Source organism: Pezoporus wallicus, unplaced genomic scaffold, assembly GCF_028554395.1.
Source record: "Pezoporus wallicus isolate ANWC-B61680 ecotype Strahan unplaced genomic scaffold, APGP_CSIRO_Pwel_v1 scaffold_6445, whole genome shotgun sequence".
Classification (NCBI taxonomy): domain Eukaryota; kingdom Metazoa; phylum Chordata; class Aves; order Psittaciformes; family Psittacidae; genus Pezoporus; species Pezoporus wallicus.
Genome location: NW_026641753.1, coordinates 915,179 through 932,189, shown reverse-complemented (window position 1 = coordinate 932,189; position 17,011 = coordinate 915,179). Strand labels below are relative to the sequence as shown.

The 17,011-nt window shown below is 40.8% G+C and overlaps 1 protein-coding gene across 8 annotated transcripts in view; it reads left to right on the top strand.

Moving 5' to 3' along the window:
* Positions 1–17,011, top strand: part of IL1RAPL2 (interleukin 1 receptor accessory protein like 2) — a 372,128-nt gene that overhangs the window by 350,547 nt on the left and 4,570 nt on the right. For 7 of the 8 annotated variants that reach the window (XM_057425174.1, XM_057425171.1, XM_057425173.1 and 4 more), the window contains 3 exons: positions 729–874; positions 6,418–6,561; positions 9,358–9,528. In XM_057425174.1, coding sequence (XP_057281157.1) covers positions 729–874; positions 6,418–6,561; positions 9,358–9,528 — 461 coding nt within the window. The remainder of the gene's footprint in view (positions 1–728; positions 875–6,417; positions 6,562–9,357; positions 9,529–17,011) is intronic. The other variant, XM_057425177.1, reaches the window with a different exon arrangement.

The window sequence follows — 17,011 nt, the reverse complement described above, 5'->3', positions numbered from 1 at the left end:
AAGTCTTTTGAGAGAATAGGCCACAGTATTTTTAGACTATGTCAGCATCGGAAAACACTTGCATTTACTTTGCATCCTTTTTGATGTGTGCATTAGAACAATGACATAAAAAGACTGTACCTCTGGCCTGAAAGCCTGCTAGAACTTTCTATTCTCTTTGTGGGGATTTTTTATATCTTCCCTGTCATCTCAAAGGAGCAGGCAATTCTAGACACTGATCCCTTTTAAAGTCATGATCTAGCACCCCAAAATAGAGGAAAATTGCACAGCTCCTTTCATTGGTTTTCCAGACTGCATTAAAATGCATCACAGTACCCAGCTGTTAAAATACCGTGTTATAATTTGCTCAGCAATAGCTTAGTAGTGCATATTTACTTATTTGGAAAGTGAGTATTTATTGCTTCTTTTGAAAGAAACATTGTTTTTAGCATTTACTTCTGGTGGAGCTGAGGTAAACAGGGCACATGCAGCCATTGCACTCATAGCCGCTGTTCCTGCACTTGATTCAGCTCCTTGCTACAGACATGGCAGGAGAAAAAGGCTTTTGGTTGTCATGAAAGGTGCCTCTGTGAAGTCCCTGTCAGCCAACTTGAGCCTTCTTTTAAGTCCATCTCCAGAATGAAGGAGGCCAGGAACTCTGTGCATCTTGTGCAGAGAAATCATGATTCTTTGGGGAAACTTCTATTCATATTAATTCATTTAAGCAAAGGCTGTATCCTTCCTTTCAGACTCCTCAGAGAACATCTTGGAGAAAAAGAAGTTGAACTGACATTGATCTTTGATGCTGTAGAGGAGGCAGACCTGGCTAACTATACTTGTCATGTGGAAAACAGAAACGGACGGAAACATGCTAGTGTTCTTCTGCGCAAGAAAGGTAATTCTCTTTATTTCATTATCTGTACTCTCGTCTGCCTCAGCAGCAGCCGCTCAGCCAGCAGCAAACATCCTGCTGACCTTTCTGAGCCAGGCTGGGCTCCTGTGGTCCTACTTGTAGCTGAAATATCTTTGTGTTACAGCTTCAGTTTGCCACTTGTGAAAAACATTGTGATTTGTTCTTTAGTTTCTAGTGAAGCAGCCTTGCAGGTAATGCACTTGCCTGGAATACTTGGAACTAGATGATCTTAAGGTCCTTTCCAACCCTAATTATTCTATGATTCTATGATTTTAATACAGTCACCCATAAAACACCACTATAATCAGCAGAAGTATTTTTATCTAAGCAACCTATAAATTGGACCTAGATTTGACTGACTAGACCAGAGGTAATTGTGTGATGGAGTTAAAATACTCATTTCTTAGAATAGGTGCCTTAACAATGAGGTCAGATATTATTATGCTTCTCCACTTCCTGGCTTTGCTGTTTGAATTTAAAGCTTCAAACACTTAGAATGCTTTTTGATTTCTAACTGCATCGGGAATGAAAACATTGCAGTGGGAACTACAAATCAGCGGAGAATTACCCTATTATGGTTGCTTCGCTTGGTATTGTACCTGGAATTGGGAATACCACTACTGACAAGTTATCCATAGCAGAAAAGAAACCATTTGAATTTGAAAGTTCCAAATTGAAAGGTACTACTATGCTCTGCTGGTTGTAGAAGTCATTATTATAAAGGGTGTAACAGTATCTCATTACAGTTTTTATATTGTTTGTTCGGTCACCTCTCCTGTTCGTAAGTAGGGTGACAATTAAATTTGATAATGATCTCTCTGAGATACAGTGTATTAGGTAGTACAAAAGCAGTAAGACAGTTAACTGTTGGGAAAGCAAAGGAATGTAACCACTTGGGATAAAGATGTAACGTGAAACCACAGAGCCATCAGCACAGGAGATGGACTAAAGAAGACGTTGTCCAGATCTCTGTTATTATTCTTAGCTCTAAATTAACTTCCCAGAAGAGAAGAAATATTTTCATGAGGCACTCCTCATGCTGTTCCAGTTCTTTGTACACTTCTAGACCACTAAGGCAAAGGATGCGTTTCTCAGCAGATTGTGTATTGCAATGTTAACATCAGTTAAAAAAGCCAGCGCTCCCCGTCATCACGTTGCAGCAAAATCCCACAAAAGTGTTGCCATTTAGAAAAGATTTAAATATACTGTTAGTTCTTGAGCATGCTGCAGATTGACATCATCACCGTGGGACAGATGAATTAGGACCCAGGTGGAAGATCAGGAAGAGCAGCCAAGGCCTCTCTAGATAGGGCACTGTGGTTCTGGAAAAATTCCGTAGTCATTTGTTTACCTACAGCCATGCTGGATTCTAGGTGCTGTGTTTCATGGCTAGAATCTATATAAAATGAAAGGTGAGGGTGGGCTGGTATTAGGACAAAAAAAAGAGCTACTAGGGAGAGGAAACTTTTGGGTCAGTGTCCTCTTTTTTTGCTATTTTTCATGTGACCCACAGGTTATGTGTGTGAAAATACAGTACGCAGTCTTGTCAAAATCAGTCTTTACAATGAGGGTGATACAACAGTGGCACAGGTTGCCCAGAGAGGTAGTAGGTGCACCATCCCTGGAGACATTTAAGGCCGGACTGGATGTGGTTCTGGGCAACCCCATCTAGTTGAAATGTCCCTGCTCATTGCAATGCGGAGGGGGGACGACTAGATGACCTTTGAAGGTCCCTTCCAACCCAAACTATCTATGAGTCTATGAATCAAGTCCTACTTGCACAGTTTTCTCTATATGTGAGAGTTTTATGTCCTCCCAGAAAGAAGGGCGTAACGTAGGTTATATTTTACACTAAGGCATAAGGATAAAACACTATACAGAAGGTACAATCAGCTCTGAGAAACAAGGGCCCACAGCTGGGGTTTGGAACACACACAAATGTGTATTCAACATCTAAACTGACAGGATGTCACAACTTAAATTAAGGAATCTGGTCATCATGATGAAGGATTAGCCTCTTAAGTGCAAAAAGCATTCTACCTTTCCATCCACTGAACCTCATAAATATACAACTGTTAGTAAGCGTATCTGTGTTGGCACTGTTAAATGTTCAGCTGTGTTGCATATATTAGAATAACAGGTTAGGTTTATTTATAACAAGAAGATCGGATATTTCAGAGCTTCGCTGAAATTATGGAAGAAGCACTGCTGAATACAAAATTTGGAGGTGGAAAGGTTCACTTCTCAGCTACTATTTCATTTATCTCTACACTGTGGCTGTAGAAAGCTTATATTCCTCTCAGGCATTCTCAATAATTGATTTTCAAGCTATTAAACTGTCATTTAAAATAACCACAGTACTTTCACTATGTCCTTTGACTGCATGTCCCACTGTCCTGTCTGTTATTTATGAAATTCTTACAAATACTTGACCAAACTTTGCCTTCCTGCGACTTTATTTAAATACTTCTTATCCTACAGCTTGGATTGGACTGTAGAATATTCATGAGCCAGGAAATACTGCTGTATTTACTGACCTGTGACAAGATTTAGGGCAAGACTGGTATAAAGCTTTTGACCAGCATCCTCTCTGTGTGTCAAGTAAGGCATTGTGGATTTCTCTTGTCATATGCTACAGCTTTCCAGATGCTGCGATGCTTAGGAAAGGTGAAGAAGAAGCACATACCTTTCAGCCAGGGAAATCCCCCTCCTCTAAAGTCTTGCACGCTGAGGGTTATGTTATCCCTGTTCGGCAAGAGGTACTTGCAGCTCCGTTTTGTCTCCAGGTTGTCACAGTGCTGCCAGTTATGTCTGCCCCCTGTTCAAAGGTGTGATTGCAGTACATCAGGTGTAAACAAGCTAGCATAAGTCATGGATCCTGCTAGGAAGGCATGGATAAAGAAACAGGAATAAACCCCAACTTGAATTTATAGCTATAAGTACGAGATTTTCTAGAGTTAGTTCTTGTCTTGACATCAGGTGGTTATTTTTAAGCACATGCTTTGCTTTAAGAAAGAAAAAGGAACTTTTCAAACATTTAAGGTAAAATTTGTTGAAGTCTTCTGCTGTATTAGTGGTATTGTCCTCACACATGCTTTTAGAGAACAGAGGAGTGCTGTCTGTGCAGCACCAGCATAGTGGTAGCCCCAGAACATACAGCATCACTTAGGATATTGGGGTTTCTCTTTGTTTTTTTCTTTTACTGAAAAACAACCAAATCCAGCTTAAACACCGAAGGGTACCAATGCAAAGACAGAACCAGGCATGGCTCTGAGACACGAATACACTGCCTGCTATCACATTCTTCTTTACTGACTAAATTCAACACCACACTGATATTTGCTTTCAAGTACTCCAAAAGTAAGTTCTGGACAATCCTGAGCTTCCTTAATTTGCTTCCTTTCCTCCATGCTCTCCTAGCGTGTTTGGTGCTCAAATTATATGGAACTCAGTATACACCCCCTTGTTCCTTAGTTGTTCAGGATTCCCTTCAAACAAGTTTGAAAACTGTCCAGTCTTATAAGTCTACATAGTCTATAATACAGTGTCCTGGAGCGTGAATAACATATCGGGAACTGCAAAATAAAATCAAAAATCAATCTGTACTTTCAGTGGAAAGAAGCAGTGAATTTAGATAAAAGTAAAAATGATGATGGTTCACCATTTATTTCAGGGAGGCTGCCTTTATTCAAGACATGCAGGAAACTGATTTTGGTTGGGGTTTTTTTTGATACTGATAGTTCTAAATGATGAAGAACATTCTAAAATATATTTGTGCCTCATTTATTGGGTGCTAATGAGACTTGCTATTATAAAGACCATAATCCTCTGTGATAGACTGTGGCTAAGTCCTACATTATTCTAATTAGAAACTATCAGAATATATTATTTACTAATTTTCAGTCACTGTTATAACACAAAGCCCAGATTCAGCTCCTTTCCTAATGCTGGGTGTGCTGCCTTCCCTGTTGACCTCAGCAAGGACCACTCGAGGCATGAATCAGATCCAGAGACTAAAAGCTGGGGTAGGCAAGAAAATGGGACTTTCCTAACAAAAGATTCGGTGCAACAACAACAGAAAGTTTTTTTCTCTGAAAAGGGATTTTAACCAGCTCTGTTCTCCACTTGTCCAGATTTATCCCCAGACGACATGCTAACTTTATCGTGCAGTGTAATAAAAGTCCCATGAATTTCCTGTGTTCTCAGAGAGATTAAATAGCTATTATAATAGACTTTTTCCATCTATTAGTCCATGACTTCTTACCAGAGAGACATCAGAGATGCTGTAAACTGGGAATAGCTTGACATCTGATGTTAATTATTGAAATCCAAGGCATGGAGAGACAAGAACAACCCCAGAAGATACACAACTAATTTGCTTTTTATCTTGAAAATGGCACAAATGACATACCAGTAGTTTTTTCTGACCTAAGTTTTAGAAGTGTAAAGATCACAAAAACTGTCTCGCCTGCATTACAGTTTTTACATTTGCACATTGTAATTTTCACAGCAGTAAATATCTTCATAATGTCTTATCTAAACTAATATAGGCTGTTAGAGGTAGCTACTGTCAAATTCTTATTTTCTGTCTTTTGTGGCTAAGTAACACACCAAATACTGTGTTCAGGGGACATTCCAGACTAAAAAGCAACACTGTTTAAAGTTGGTGTCTTATATCAGGTAGAGTGCTAGACTGGTATTCAAGTTGTTTATCCCATTCTGGCATTAGTTCGCTGAATGACCTTGAGCATGTTGTTTCACTTCTGTATGCCTCTGTTTCCCCAGCTGTGAAAGATGGGTAATTGGGTTTGGATGAATTTGTGAAGGTCTTTGAGGGAGACTGCCTGTGATGTTTCCTAACAAAAGCATCCCAGTAGGAAATTTTAACTAGCACTAGTTCCCATCAAACTACAATGTGTCCTAAACAAACATGTGACAACTCTGTTATAAGTAGCCATCACAACTCAAAGTGGCTCTTAACAGCCTGATGTGTGCTCCTCACTTCTCAAGTTGTCTTGGGCATTCTGGATGCTCAATTCACTCTCCGGTGATGCAGCTGAAGTCCTGGTTTGACAGCTCACATCAGCTCTTCCACTGACTTCACAAATACAAAACCAAAGCTTGATGGTTTTGGGGGGACAACAGCCTTCCAAATGGTGTACAATATGTTTAGAGTATCTATTCTCACATGCTGCATACAACAGTTGATGCATTCTGCCATACAGAAGTTTCAAACTCCACAAGCTCATTAAAAGTTGATTAATCCTCTGTGTAAAATCACAATTTTCTTGTAGAAGAATTATGATTACAGCCTCAAATGCATTCTGGATGGTGATTTCACATGGGCAGTAGATGGAGTAAATGGGTAAAGTTATGTAATTGGTAATGAATAAAGAAAGTAAGCATCCTTGATGTTACAGGGGTTGTAATTGGAAGCTGCAGTTTTATGTGGAATTATACAGTGGGTTAGAGCAAATAAAGCTTGGAAAGATCATAACCTTTTTCTCATTCCTTGCTAATTTTAGATTTGATCTACAAAATAGAGCTTGCTGGAGGACTGGGAGCCATCCTTCTTCTGCTTATTTTGCTCGTGACCATCTATAAGTGCTACAACATAGAGTTAATGCTGTTCTACAGACAGAACTTTGGAGGAGATGAAGCAGCTGATGGTAAGCAGTTGCTCAGGAAACTCAAGATATGCGATGAAAATATTTCATAGACCCAAAGTGCTGAACCTTGTAGATTGAAATGAATACCAAGAGATACCTGTTGCCAGTTTAAGTTCAAACTACTAAGCCTCAGCAGTGTAAAGCCCTAAGACTTTCTCCTAAAGCCCCCTGAAATCAGTGAGTCTTTTCACTGAAATGTCACTGGGCCATGCCATAAGCAAATGGGACAATACTGCACAGTATTCATACTGATACCTGGGAGAAAATGAAGGGGTTTGGAAGTAATTTACTTCTAACACCTTGGGATTGTACCGACATAACCTCTCTGGTTCACACCAACAAACAGTGACCCAAAGTGGTAACTCCCTCCAGATTGCTTTGATTCATCTTTTGTTTTCAGTGTGAAGTTGCTACATTTTTGTTCATGTAACTTCCTTGGTTCAATCACCTTTTAATTTAGGAAACAAGATTATTTTCTAGTTGCGTTAGGGGAAGCCCCATGAGTACTTGGGAGAATATGTGTACCTGTTAATTCTGAGAGCAACTTTATTTTTCCAGTGCATGATTTTAGTACTGTTGTGGCTTTGTTTCCCATTCTGATCCTGCAGAATGGAAGATGGAGGCAGAGTGTTACTGAAGTCCAAGTGTAATCGGGGATGTCTCTTTCTACTTACAGAGGCTAAAGTGGGAACATACAGAGATCCCATGAGCAGTCAGCTACATAGATGCAATTGCAGGGTCATCTTCCATTTATACATGTATTTCTTTAAAACAGAAGATTTGGAACTTAACACATTTGCTTTATTCCTATTTCTGAAATTATCCTATGTAAGCAGTGTTGGATGCTTTCACTTCCTGTCTTGTGTGTAGCATTGTTTTTAAAGAGAATAATGCTAAGGATTAAGCAAAGCCATTCAGGAAATGACTCCAAACAGTGCTGCACCCAAAGCACATGGAGCAAGCAGTGGGAGGCATGGATAGGTCCTTCTGCTATGCCCTGTGTGTGTGAAGCTTGTGAAGAGGGAGTTGAGGCTGTAGAGATGTAACACAAGTGTATAGACTCACAGGAGCCTGCGGTAACTGATTCTGTGCATATTTTGCTTATTTGTATTGTGAATTGAGGTGACTGGAGAAGGCGGTTGTACCCACGCAGCTGGAAGGGGCAGGAAGCTCAGGGACTGCTTGCACACAATATAACCAGGCATGTCAGTGCTCTGGGGTTGGTTTTGCTGCCTTTGCAGGGATGTTTTCTGCCCGGATCACTTGGTGGCTGGCTGCTCTTAAAAGGTTTTGGCAGGCTTCATTATGGACAGGGTAGCAGGTTTTGGACAGGCCTCCAAAGCTGACTTTGCTGTTTGTTCTTCTGTCATCTTTCCATCAGTAACTACTATTTTTGCATGCTGTTGATTTCAGGGAGGTATCAGCAAGCCAGGTGGACATCAACTATGGTGACACTGGCCAAATTGCCTTCACATGCTTTGTAGCTCTGACCCTCATGGATCTGGCTTTGTGTCAAGAATTATAAGAAAGCAATCACATTCCAAGGTCATCAAGGCCTGCATTATATTATGAACAGCTATTTTTCTTTTTGTTAGAACATATTGAGGATTTTTAACTGCTTTAATTATCTTTCATGGGTATTATTCTTCATAGATAATTTGTACTTGGCAATCCTCTATTCATGCAGTTTTGTCCTCACAGCATTAACTGTTTGATTTTTCATTGTCTGTAAATAATGGCAGCTGTGCTTTTCCCTGGAGACTGAATTGCTGAAGGTTGACTTTTTCAATATATTGTTTTTCATTACTGCAGAGGAAGAACAAAGAGAAATGTCACTAAGACAGTCTGATCCCAGCATGGATCCCAAGCTCAATAGTGGTGCCACTTCTGTTCCTGGCATAGTAGCCAGCTCTTAGCTCCATGTTTCAGATGCAGGGAGCTGGAGACAAGCCCTAGTCCAGTGCAGGAGGAGGAGGAAGGAGGTGGTGTTCGCCCTTTCTAGCCAAACCGGTGTGTTGCAGCCTTGCTGTCCTCATGTGGTGTTACCTGGGTCTGTCACACACTGCCTCCCTCCACTTTATGATGAGGCTTTGCCTCCACCCCTGAGCTGCAGGCAGAATGGAGGGGCAATTTTCCCCCTGTGTTCCATTTACTCTTTCTCTCGTATTGTCAGCTCCAAGTATTTAAAGTGCCCTGGACCAAATGACCTCTAAAATGATGGTGTTGGTTTTAAAAACTACAAGATTTCCTGGGGAAAAAAAAAATATATATATATGCTTTGGACTATTTGTATTTGGCATTGATTTCTGCATAATCAGTATTCATTTAAGTCATGTCTTTTCTCACAATTACTCATGCAAGAAAGCTTTTTTTGCTCACAACTTTACAAACTTTCCAGGTTCAGAAACTTTTCCGAGCTAAAAGCTTCCACATAATCACAGCACTCTTGAGGCATGGGTTTGAAAGATTCCCATTAGCAGTATGTAAAGGATTAAAATGAAAAGTTCCAGCTTTAGGATTTATATCAAAGTTTTGCCCGTGGTCTGTTTGGATGAGAACTGTGTACACTAACCACATGGAGCAGTTACTAACTAGCTCAACGAGCAGAAGAAAACTGAAAGGACATCCTTTGTCTGGACCTGAAAAATTTCTCTGTGGAAACTAGATTATATATTGTGAAAAGTCACAATTTTGTTGGGAAATGCTTGATTATTTCAAAGAATAATATGATTTCCCTGGTTTTTTTTTTAGTGCTCTTGCAAAAAGCAGAGTGAACATGAATTTGTTTTCTTACAGACAACAAGGAATATGATGCATATCTTTCATACACCAAAGTGGATCCTGACACGTTAGATTGTGATAATAATGAAGAGGAGCAGTTTGCACTTGAAATTCTGCCGGATGTTCTAGAAAAGCACTACGGATATAAGCTCTTCATTCCGGATAGGGACCTGATTCCTAGTGGAAGTAGGTATTTCTGACCTTACAGTTTTAATTCTCTCTGATGTGTCATGAAGGCCTGGACTGTGTGATAAGTATTAGATAGGGGAAACCTCTCTTTGTGAAGTTGTTGTGAGAACTGGAAAGGTTTCTTTAGTACTACAAATTTGAACTCTAGGTGTGAGCTTGTTCCTGCACCAGTGAAATCAGAGGGAACTGCCATTGATTGCAGTGGAGGCAGGAGCTGGACCTTTCTACAGGGAAGGCCAGTGTGCTGCCAGCAATACTGTAGTCCAAAATCTCTACATCAGACACAGGTAGCTAGGCAGGAAACTTCCAAGAAAAATTTTCTAGTCTGTTTTATCATTGGAAATTGGATTCTTTCTTTTTTTCCAGTAATTATTTGCTTGTCTACAGCAGCTTTACAGGTAAAGTCATCTTTCCCATAGTCTTCTGTTTTTTATCCTAACTGTGAAGTCTTGTAAATAGCTACAGTAGTTTCTCAGTTAATGGTAGAGGTGCAAGGTTTTCATTAGAGTTTTGACCAAGTGTTGTGTTTCTGAGCAGTGTTGGTATTGTGTAAATAATTGGTATGTGTGATACCAATTCTTCAGAGGACTCCGTACAGCCTAGTGATCCAAAGTTATTTTCCATGCTGATCATGAAATACAGTTGTTCATTTCAAATCAGTTTGGCTGCCCTGTCTGAAGATGCAGCAACTCCTTTGGATTGCTGCACCAACAGTTAATGCCTTTCTAGCTATAGTTACGGCATCTATCATTTCATACTCATTTTTGGACAAGTGATGGTGATTTTGAATGCTCAGTATGTTTGCTATAATATCACATTTATTTGAAATGCTACCCTTGTGAAAAATAAGGTTTTTTATCAAATTCTGTGTAAATCACTTCCATGAAAAATTACTAGAAAAGAATAGGAACTTCTCTCTGTGTAATGCGACTGTATAGGAAATAAAACCAGGAAAACAAAGCCGTGGCCGCACTGGAGCAGATGTCCCCAAACGTGAAACTACTTGAACATGACTGTGTTAGCAACCTGCCTGCCAAAAGACTTGAAACTGCTGCCTTGCTGCTGCAAACCCCAGTGCCTGCTCCAGAAGTTGGAGCCTCCTTCTCTGACATCTGGGGGAGCTAGAAACAGCGCTCTGAATCCTCCACTACTGGGAAAGGGGAGTCAGAGCCTAGGCAGAGATTATGGAAAGTCCTGTGTAGAGGCTTGAATTTATCCTGTGCATTTGCAGCTCCTAGGTTAGAGCTGCTTCCCTTACTCCTTTTGCCCTACCCTTGCAAGGTCTGAAGTTTACTCCCTTAGTAACATATTCCAGAATGGGGACTTGGCTTATAGACACCTTCTGTACAAGCAAGTAGGTTTAGATATTAGTATGTGTCAAAAATCACACAACCTTTGTAAATAGTTATTTCATATCCAGCAATATAACAGAGTTATACATAGCAATTATACAAGTGAATTAAGGAGTTGAAAACTAGCCCTTCAGTGGTAACTGTATCAAAGCACAGACTAATCTGAAATGGGATTCTTCTTCCCAGTTGCTGTACCAGACAGTATGGTTTTTATTTTTGTCTATTTTTGTCAGACAGGCACTCAGCAAATACTTGTCATCACTTTGGGTATTCATTAAACCTCTCCTGCAAATGTAGGGTACCTGAAAATGTCACTTCTCATTTATGAACATTCACGGATTTAATACCTCCTTTTTCCTGTCAAGCTCACTTCTTCAGTATTATGAAAGGGCCTGATTCTAACACGTGGAGCTTCAAGAACGCTTAATCAGATATAATGACAATGGAGAATAAAATGTGGAACTGAAATGAGTGTGATTTGCATGCTTTAGCTTTGAAAAAGATACAGGAGGAGGCACTTTACTTTGAAGGGGCAAGAGGGAGGGAGACAGAATAGGAAGGATGGGAAGACTCAGATGCCTGTATTTGTAAGCTCTCCATTTGCTCTGCACAAGCGGAATGTGGCTGTGTTCTGCCTAAAACTTACCAGTCTTACAAGGTCTTGGAGTGCTTAGTGAAGAAAACAGTGTGATGTGTTGTGGAGCTGCTAGAGACTTCAGAGGTAAACATAATGTATTTTAGAGTGACTGTCTCAAAAAGTGGCAGATATGACAAATTATATAGCTCTTCAGGGTAGATTCTGATAGAAAAATGAGGGTTTGATCACAGTTATCTTTTTATTTTAGGAAATAGTCTCTTCTCACATGTAGTAGATTTCCTTGTATTTTGGCATAAGTGACTTTCAGCGTAATATGATGCTTTCCACCTCTCTGTTTTGATGATCCTTCTGTATCTTAGGGACTTAAATGTGTGCCATTCCACTAGTAGAGCAAATTAGGTGTGTTTTGTAAGCCTGGTGATTTCATATAATTTCTGCAATTTTAAGGTGCTGCCACAGGAGGGTGTGTATTATTGTGCTTAGCTCCTTGCATGAAGCAATACATACAGCTCCTGCTTGGGTTTGAGAGCAAGCAGAAAACAGATTTGTTAAATAGTATTTCATTAACTTTCTTGCACACTTCTCTGAACAAACTAAAAAGCTGGCTTCAGAAAAATCGGGGACAAGTTTGATTAGGTTTTTGTCTACTTGGTGCATTTCTAACCTCTGGGAAAAAGCTATGTTAGATTCTGCATGTTCCGTGCAGCCGAGGGAGAGATTACCACCAGATGTGCCTTAGCCAGGACACCCACCCCAGCAACGAGCTCCTTCACACTGCATATCTGAGCTCTGCATTTCAGCTCTTCGCTGAGAAAGGTCTGTTGCAGGGATGGCCATGGAGTAACTTGCTGTCCCTCTGTAGGAGGACAGAGGTGATGGCTGTGGTGTCTGAGACCTCCTCTGCACCATTGGGAAGCAGATCTCTGGCATCCCGAGTTCAGGTCAGATGAGGCTGAGTCATGTTTTGCAGTAGGTGTTTGTTTCTGTGCCCTGCCAGGATAGAAATGTTATCCCAGTGGAGCATTTGGTCCTAGTGGGTAAACCACCATGAAGGATTCCAAGGGCCTTGGTGGTGCCTGCCACATGGTGGCCAGCAAGGACTCTTGGTGCTGCCTGAGCGCAGCATGGGTGGATCTGGCTCCCCAGACAGGTGAGGTGCAAAAGGGGCTCAAGCAGCCACCGCTTCTCTGCACTTGCTCCTGCAGAAGCCCACGTGGCCATGCAAAATGGAAGCTGAGCGGGTGGGATGGCAGGGAGGCATGACACGCCGTGTGCTGTGTAAGCAGGAAGACCAAGTTTGTAACCCAGGATTTCAGCTGTATGTAATAGAAGGTACCATAACAGCTATTCTTTCTTCAAGAATATTCTTTGGTCTTAACAGAGTGAGAGTTCTTCATTCTGTCAAAGCTGACAGCACATACACCTTTCCACCTAGGCAAGTGAGCATAATTGAGCATCAGCCCGGAGACTGTGATCCCTAAGATACAGTTGCAGTTGTTATTAAAGTTTCTCAGTTATCAGGTTTTCCACCCTATTAGTTTTCAGGGCTTTTTTAACAAACCCTTTCCTTGAGACCAAGTGGTCTCAAGCCCTGTGAGCTTTTTAATTCAGTTTTAGGAGATCTCAGGAGACTGAATAGATGAGGATGGGGAGAAATAAGAATAGTAATGTTTTTACCTGAGCCATTTTCTGTCTTGCTAAGGACGATGTGTCTGCAGAGAAAAAGATCTGTTTGCACTTACCTTTTCTAAATTTGGGACTACATTAGAGGAAGATATTCTCCCACATAGTTCCTGCAAATTATTTTAAACTCTGAAAGTGAAGAGGTCAAAACTGTCAAGTTGGATTTTTAATACCAGCCATACAAATCTATTAGAGCATCATCTAGCTGCTCTCTAAAGTATATGTGCATTTGATCTTGACAGGTTTGAAAAAACACCAACAGTTCACTCCAGCTCAGCCCAGGGTGTAGAGTTCAGGCACTGAAAAGAACAACGGTGACAGAATAAAAATCTTTGCTTTTACCTGAAAAATGAAAGGGTGTCTGCACAAGAGGAGAGCACCTCAGGTGTGTGATAAAAAGCACCCAACAGTCAATATTGCGGTTCTGGCACTTTGTAGTTTTGTCTGCCCATCTGTGTGGGTTTTGCCTGGTGAATTCCAGCTTCTTGGATTTCTGGATGATGAAAACCCAGTTGGACTATGTGCCTGGGGTTCCCAAGGAGCCTTAATTAGGTATGAGGCACCATTCGTGTGGAATGGGAATAGAGTACCCAGCTCCACAAACTCCTTTCACAAGTCCCTGCTTGTCTGCTCTATATGTATCTTGCAGTTCACGCCAGGCGTGGGTGAAGGTAACAGGGATAAAAAGGAATGACAGTTGAAAGTGGAACAAATATGAACACAAGCCAGAAAGACTGGCTGCTGACCATCAAGGTGATCAGGGAGTTAGAGCACACAGTATAAAAGAAGAGCCCAAAAGAACTGTATTTTTTGAAGAAAAGACAGAGACAAAGCCAAGGAGGAATCTTAATAATAAGATTTCCAATGGAAAGCACAAAGATGAAGACAGACTCTTCTCAGAGGTGCACGGTTGTTGACAAGAGGCCACAGGTACCAGCTGCAACACTGAAAATTCCATTTAAACATTTGGAAAATTTTCCTCAACATGGGGCTGGTCAGACACTGGAACAGAACCCAGAGACACTGAGAATAAACCTCCAGCCCTGGAGATCTTCAAAACTATACTGGACAAGGCCCTTAGTAATTTTAGCTACTCCTGCTTTGGGTAGGATACTGACCTGGAGACCTCCAGAGCCCCTTATAACCTGTATGAGTCTATGAATCTTGGATTCTAAATATCCAGCATCTTGATTCCAGCATCTGTCACCAAAACAATTTAACCAAAATTACCCACTTGAGACACTTCAGTCTGCCAGGAGACATCCCCAGAGCCACCATCTTTTCCTTCTCCTTAATCCCTCTTTCCTTTGCCATGTCAAACACAAGTCTGGCAACACTTAAGGGAGTGATATGCTGAGAGGACAGTGCATCATGCTGAGCTGCACTATTTGTTCCTTCATGTTGAATTCATTAGCTGTCCCTTAGCTTATAGTGGGAGTGGGTTCTCTCTGGGAGGGGCCATCACTCTGTGCTTCAGCATTCCAGCTGCATTGCTGTTCTGGCGTGAGCTAACAGAAGCAACAGATATTTAAGAAATTGTAAAAGCAAGACATGCAATCCTTTTTTGTTATAATAAAATAATCAGAGTTAGGGCTTGGGAACCATTTGGTTAGGAAACCAGCACTGAATTATTCTTCTGTAAATAACTTTCTCAACTGATAGTTGCCAAACACAAAAAGGCTGGTGCCAGGAACCAGTGAGTATGGGGTCGATGGTACTCTTTGGTTCTTGTGGTGCAACCATGCTTCCCAAAAGTATCCATAGGACTTTATATGATTTCTGATGTTTCTCCATCCACTGCTTCTGCAAATCATCTGAGTCTGGTTAGTCAGTCGTTTCTTTGTGTGAGCAACTCTGTGTCCATGGTGTTCATTAATTTCCTTGCTCTTAGTCTGCCTGCGTATTAGGGTGTCTGGGTTTCCTTCCAGCCTGTGGTTAGTGGAGCTCATTCAAGATTCAGGAAGAAGTTATGCATGATTTAATTGCAAATGGGATGCATGTCTTGGACTTCTTCAGTGTTTCAAACTACATTTCAGCATCGTCACATGTTGAAAGTGTTTGGTGAGCACGTATTTGCTGTCAGGGGATCTGTCTTCACTACTAAAGGGCCACCATTCATGAACTATGTTTATGGGTCTAAAAGTTCTTGTTGTCCATTCCCTCCTGGGCACTGCCTAGGACATGATGTAAGTTACTGATAGAACTACTCATAATTCTAATTTTTTTGACCTATGGGGACTGTTAACAGTTTGAAAAACTTTTTTGTGCATTATTGCAAAACAGTGTCTCAATGGGGAAAAAAGGGTCAAAATTTAAAATGTTATTTTTCGATAAAACCAGGTGGGTTAACACTAATGCTGACATTTTGTTTTTACATTCTAGTTTATGGTAAAATACGATCTTTGGGAACGAAAAATTAATAATTCCATACTGATTTGTCAAGACTCTTTTTTTCTCCCCTTGCAATGAAATGTCATTGAAGTTGACACCTCCTGCAGCAAAAGTGAATTTTCAGCAAAATGACATTTATCTGATGGAAATACGTTGTCCTGGAATCTTACAGTTAATCCTAGTTGGTGTTGTCATTCCTGAAATCCTTGCTCAGTTTTTTTCTTGAAACAGAGCCATTGCCTGACAGTTACTGCTTAGCTCACTGGAAAGGTGAAAACAACCCTTTCTGCATCCTACATTCCAATATAGGTTGCTTGGATTTAATACCTTTGAATGGACTAAGCACTTAAGGCAGACAACCGGACCTGCTGTATTTTGAGCAGTCTCAAACTCTGAAGTAAAAGGAGAGGGGGTGATTTAGCAACCCCCAGGTTTATGCAGTCAGTCTTGACTTTTCCAGTCACTGGAAAAAATAAAGCTGAAATTGCCGCAGACAGGAATATGTCCCCCCATGCTTTTCCTTGAAGAAATGCTTAAGTTGTGCATATTGGACATGCTGTAGAATGCACCCGATGGAACCACGTACACCAGGGAAGTTGTCACCTACCTTTACCAGTAATCTAAGCCTTAGCAGTTAAGCTGAAGTTACTGAGTACTAAATACTTCTGGACCAGATGGCTGGAAAATGTGTTTGCCTTTTCATTTGAGTTTCCAGTTTCCTGTAACACAGTGTATTTTATCCTCAGTGCACTAACAGAACCCCTATACATTAGCCATGTCTGTCAGTGAACCAGCTGCAAACTTGGAATTTGGAGGAGCATCGGGTGGTCATTTGCAAAGGTGTCTGTTGAGTTGCCTGTAGAGAGAGCTCTAACTTGTTGTAATATGCAGTAAGGTGGACATTCCAATACAGGAAAGGCACAGAGGGGAGAAGTATCCATCTTGAGAAAACAGGGAACTTTTCCTGTCTTCTTCCCACCTTACTCCCTGTTTGACTAAGGTGAAGTCTGGTGAGTTTTTGATTGAGATGGTATAATGGATTATTGCTGGGTTGTTGCTATTGAAATTATTGCTGCTAGATATTTGAAGAGATGAAAGTGGAGTGACTGTTTTGTTGGGTTATTTAAGTGGATGCATATAGGATGTGTATGGCTGTGCTTAGCACTAATCTGGATATGTGATACTGACCAGTACTGTGTCCTGCAGAGAATTGACTTGCACATAGCAGTGTTCTGAGCTTTTTTGAAGGAGGGATGAATATGTCTCAGGAAAGATGCATGATAGTTTGTTGTTTTACTGTATCTTGCAGATTCAACCTCTAATGATGAAGCTTCCCACCTAAATTCTTTCTTTTTGGGAGCAGAAAGAAAGGAAGAAAATGAAGAGTCTGAGCTGTTGATACATTGGGATAATCTCTTTCCATTGTATTGAACATTTCTACCTTTCCTTAAGTTTT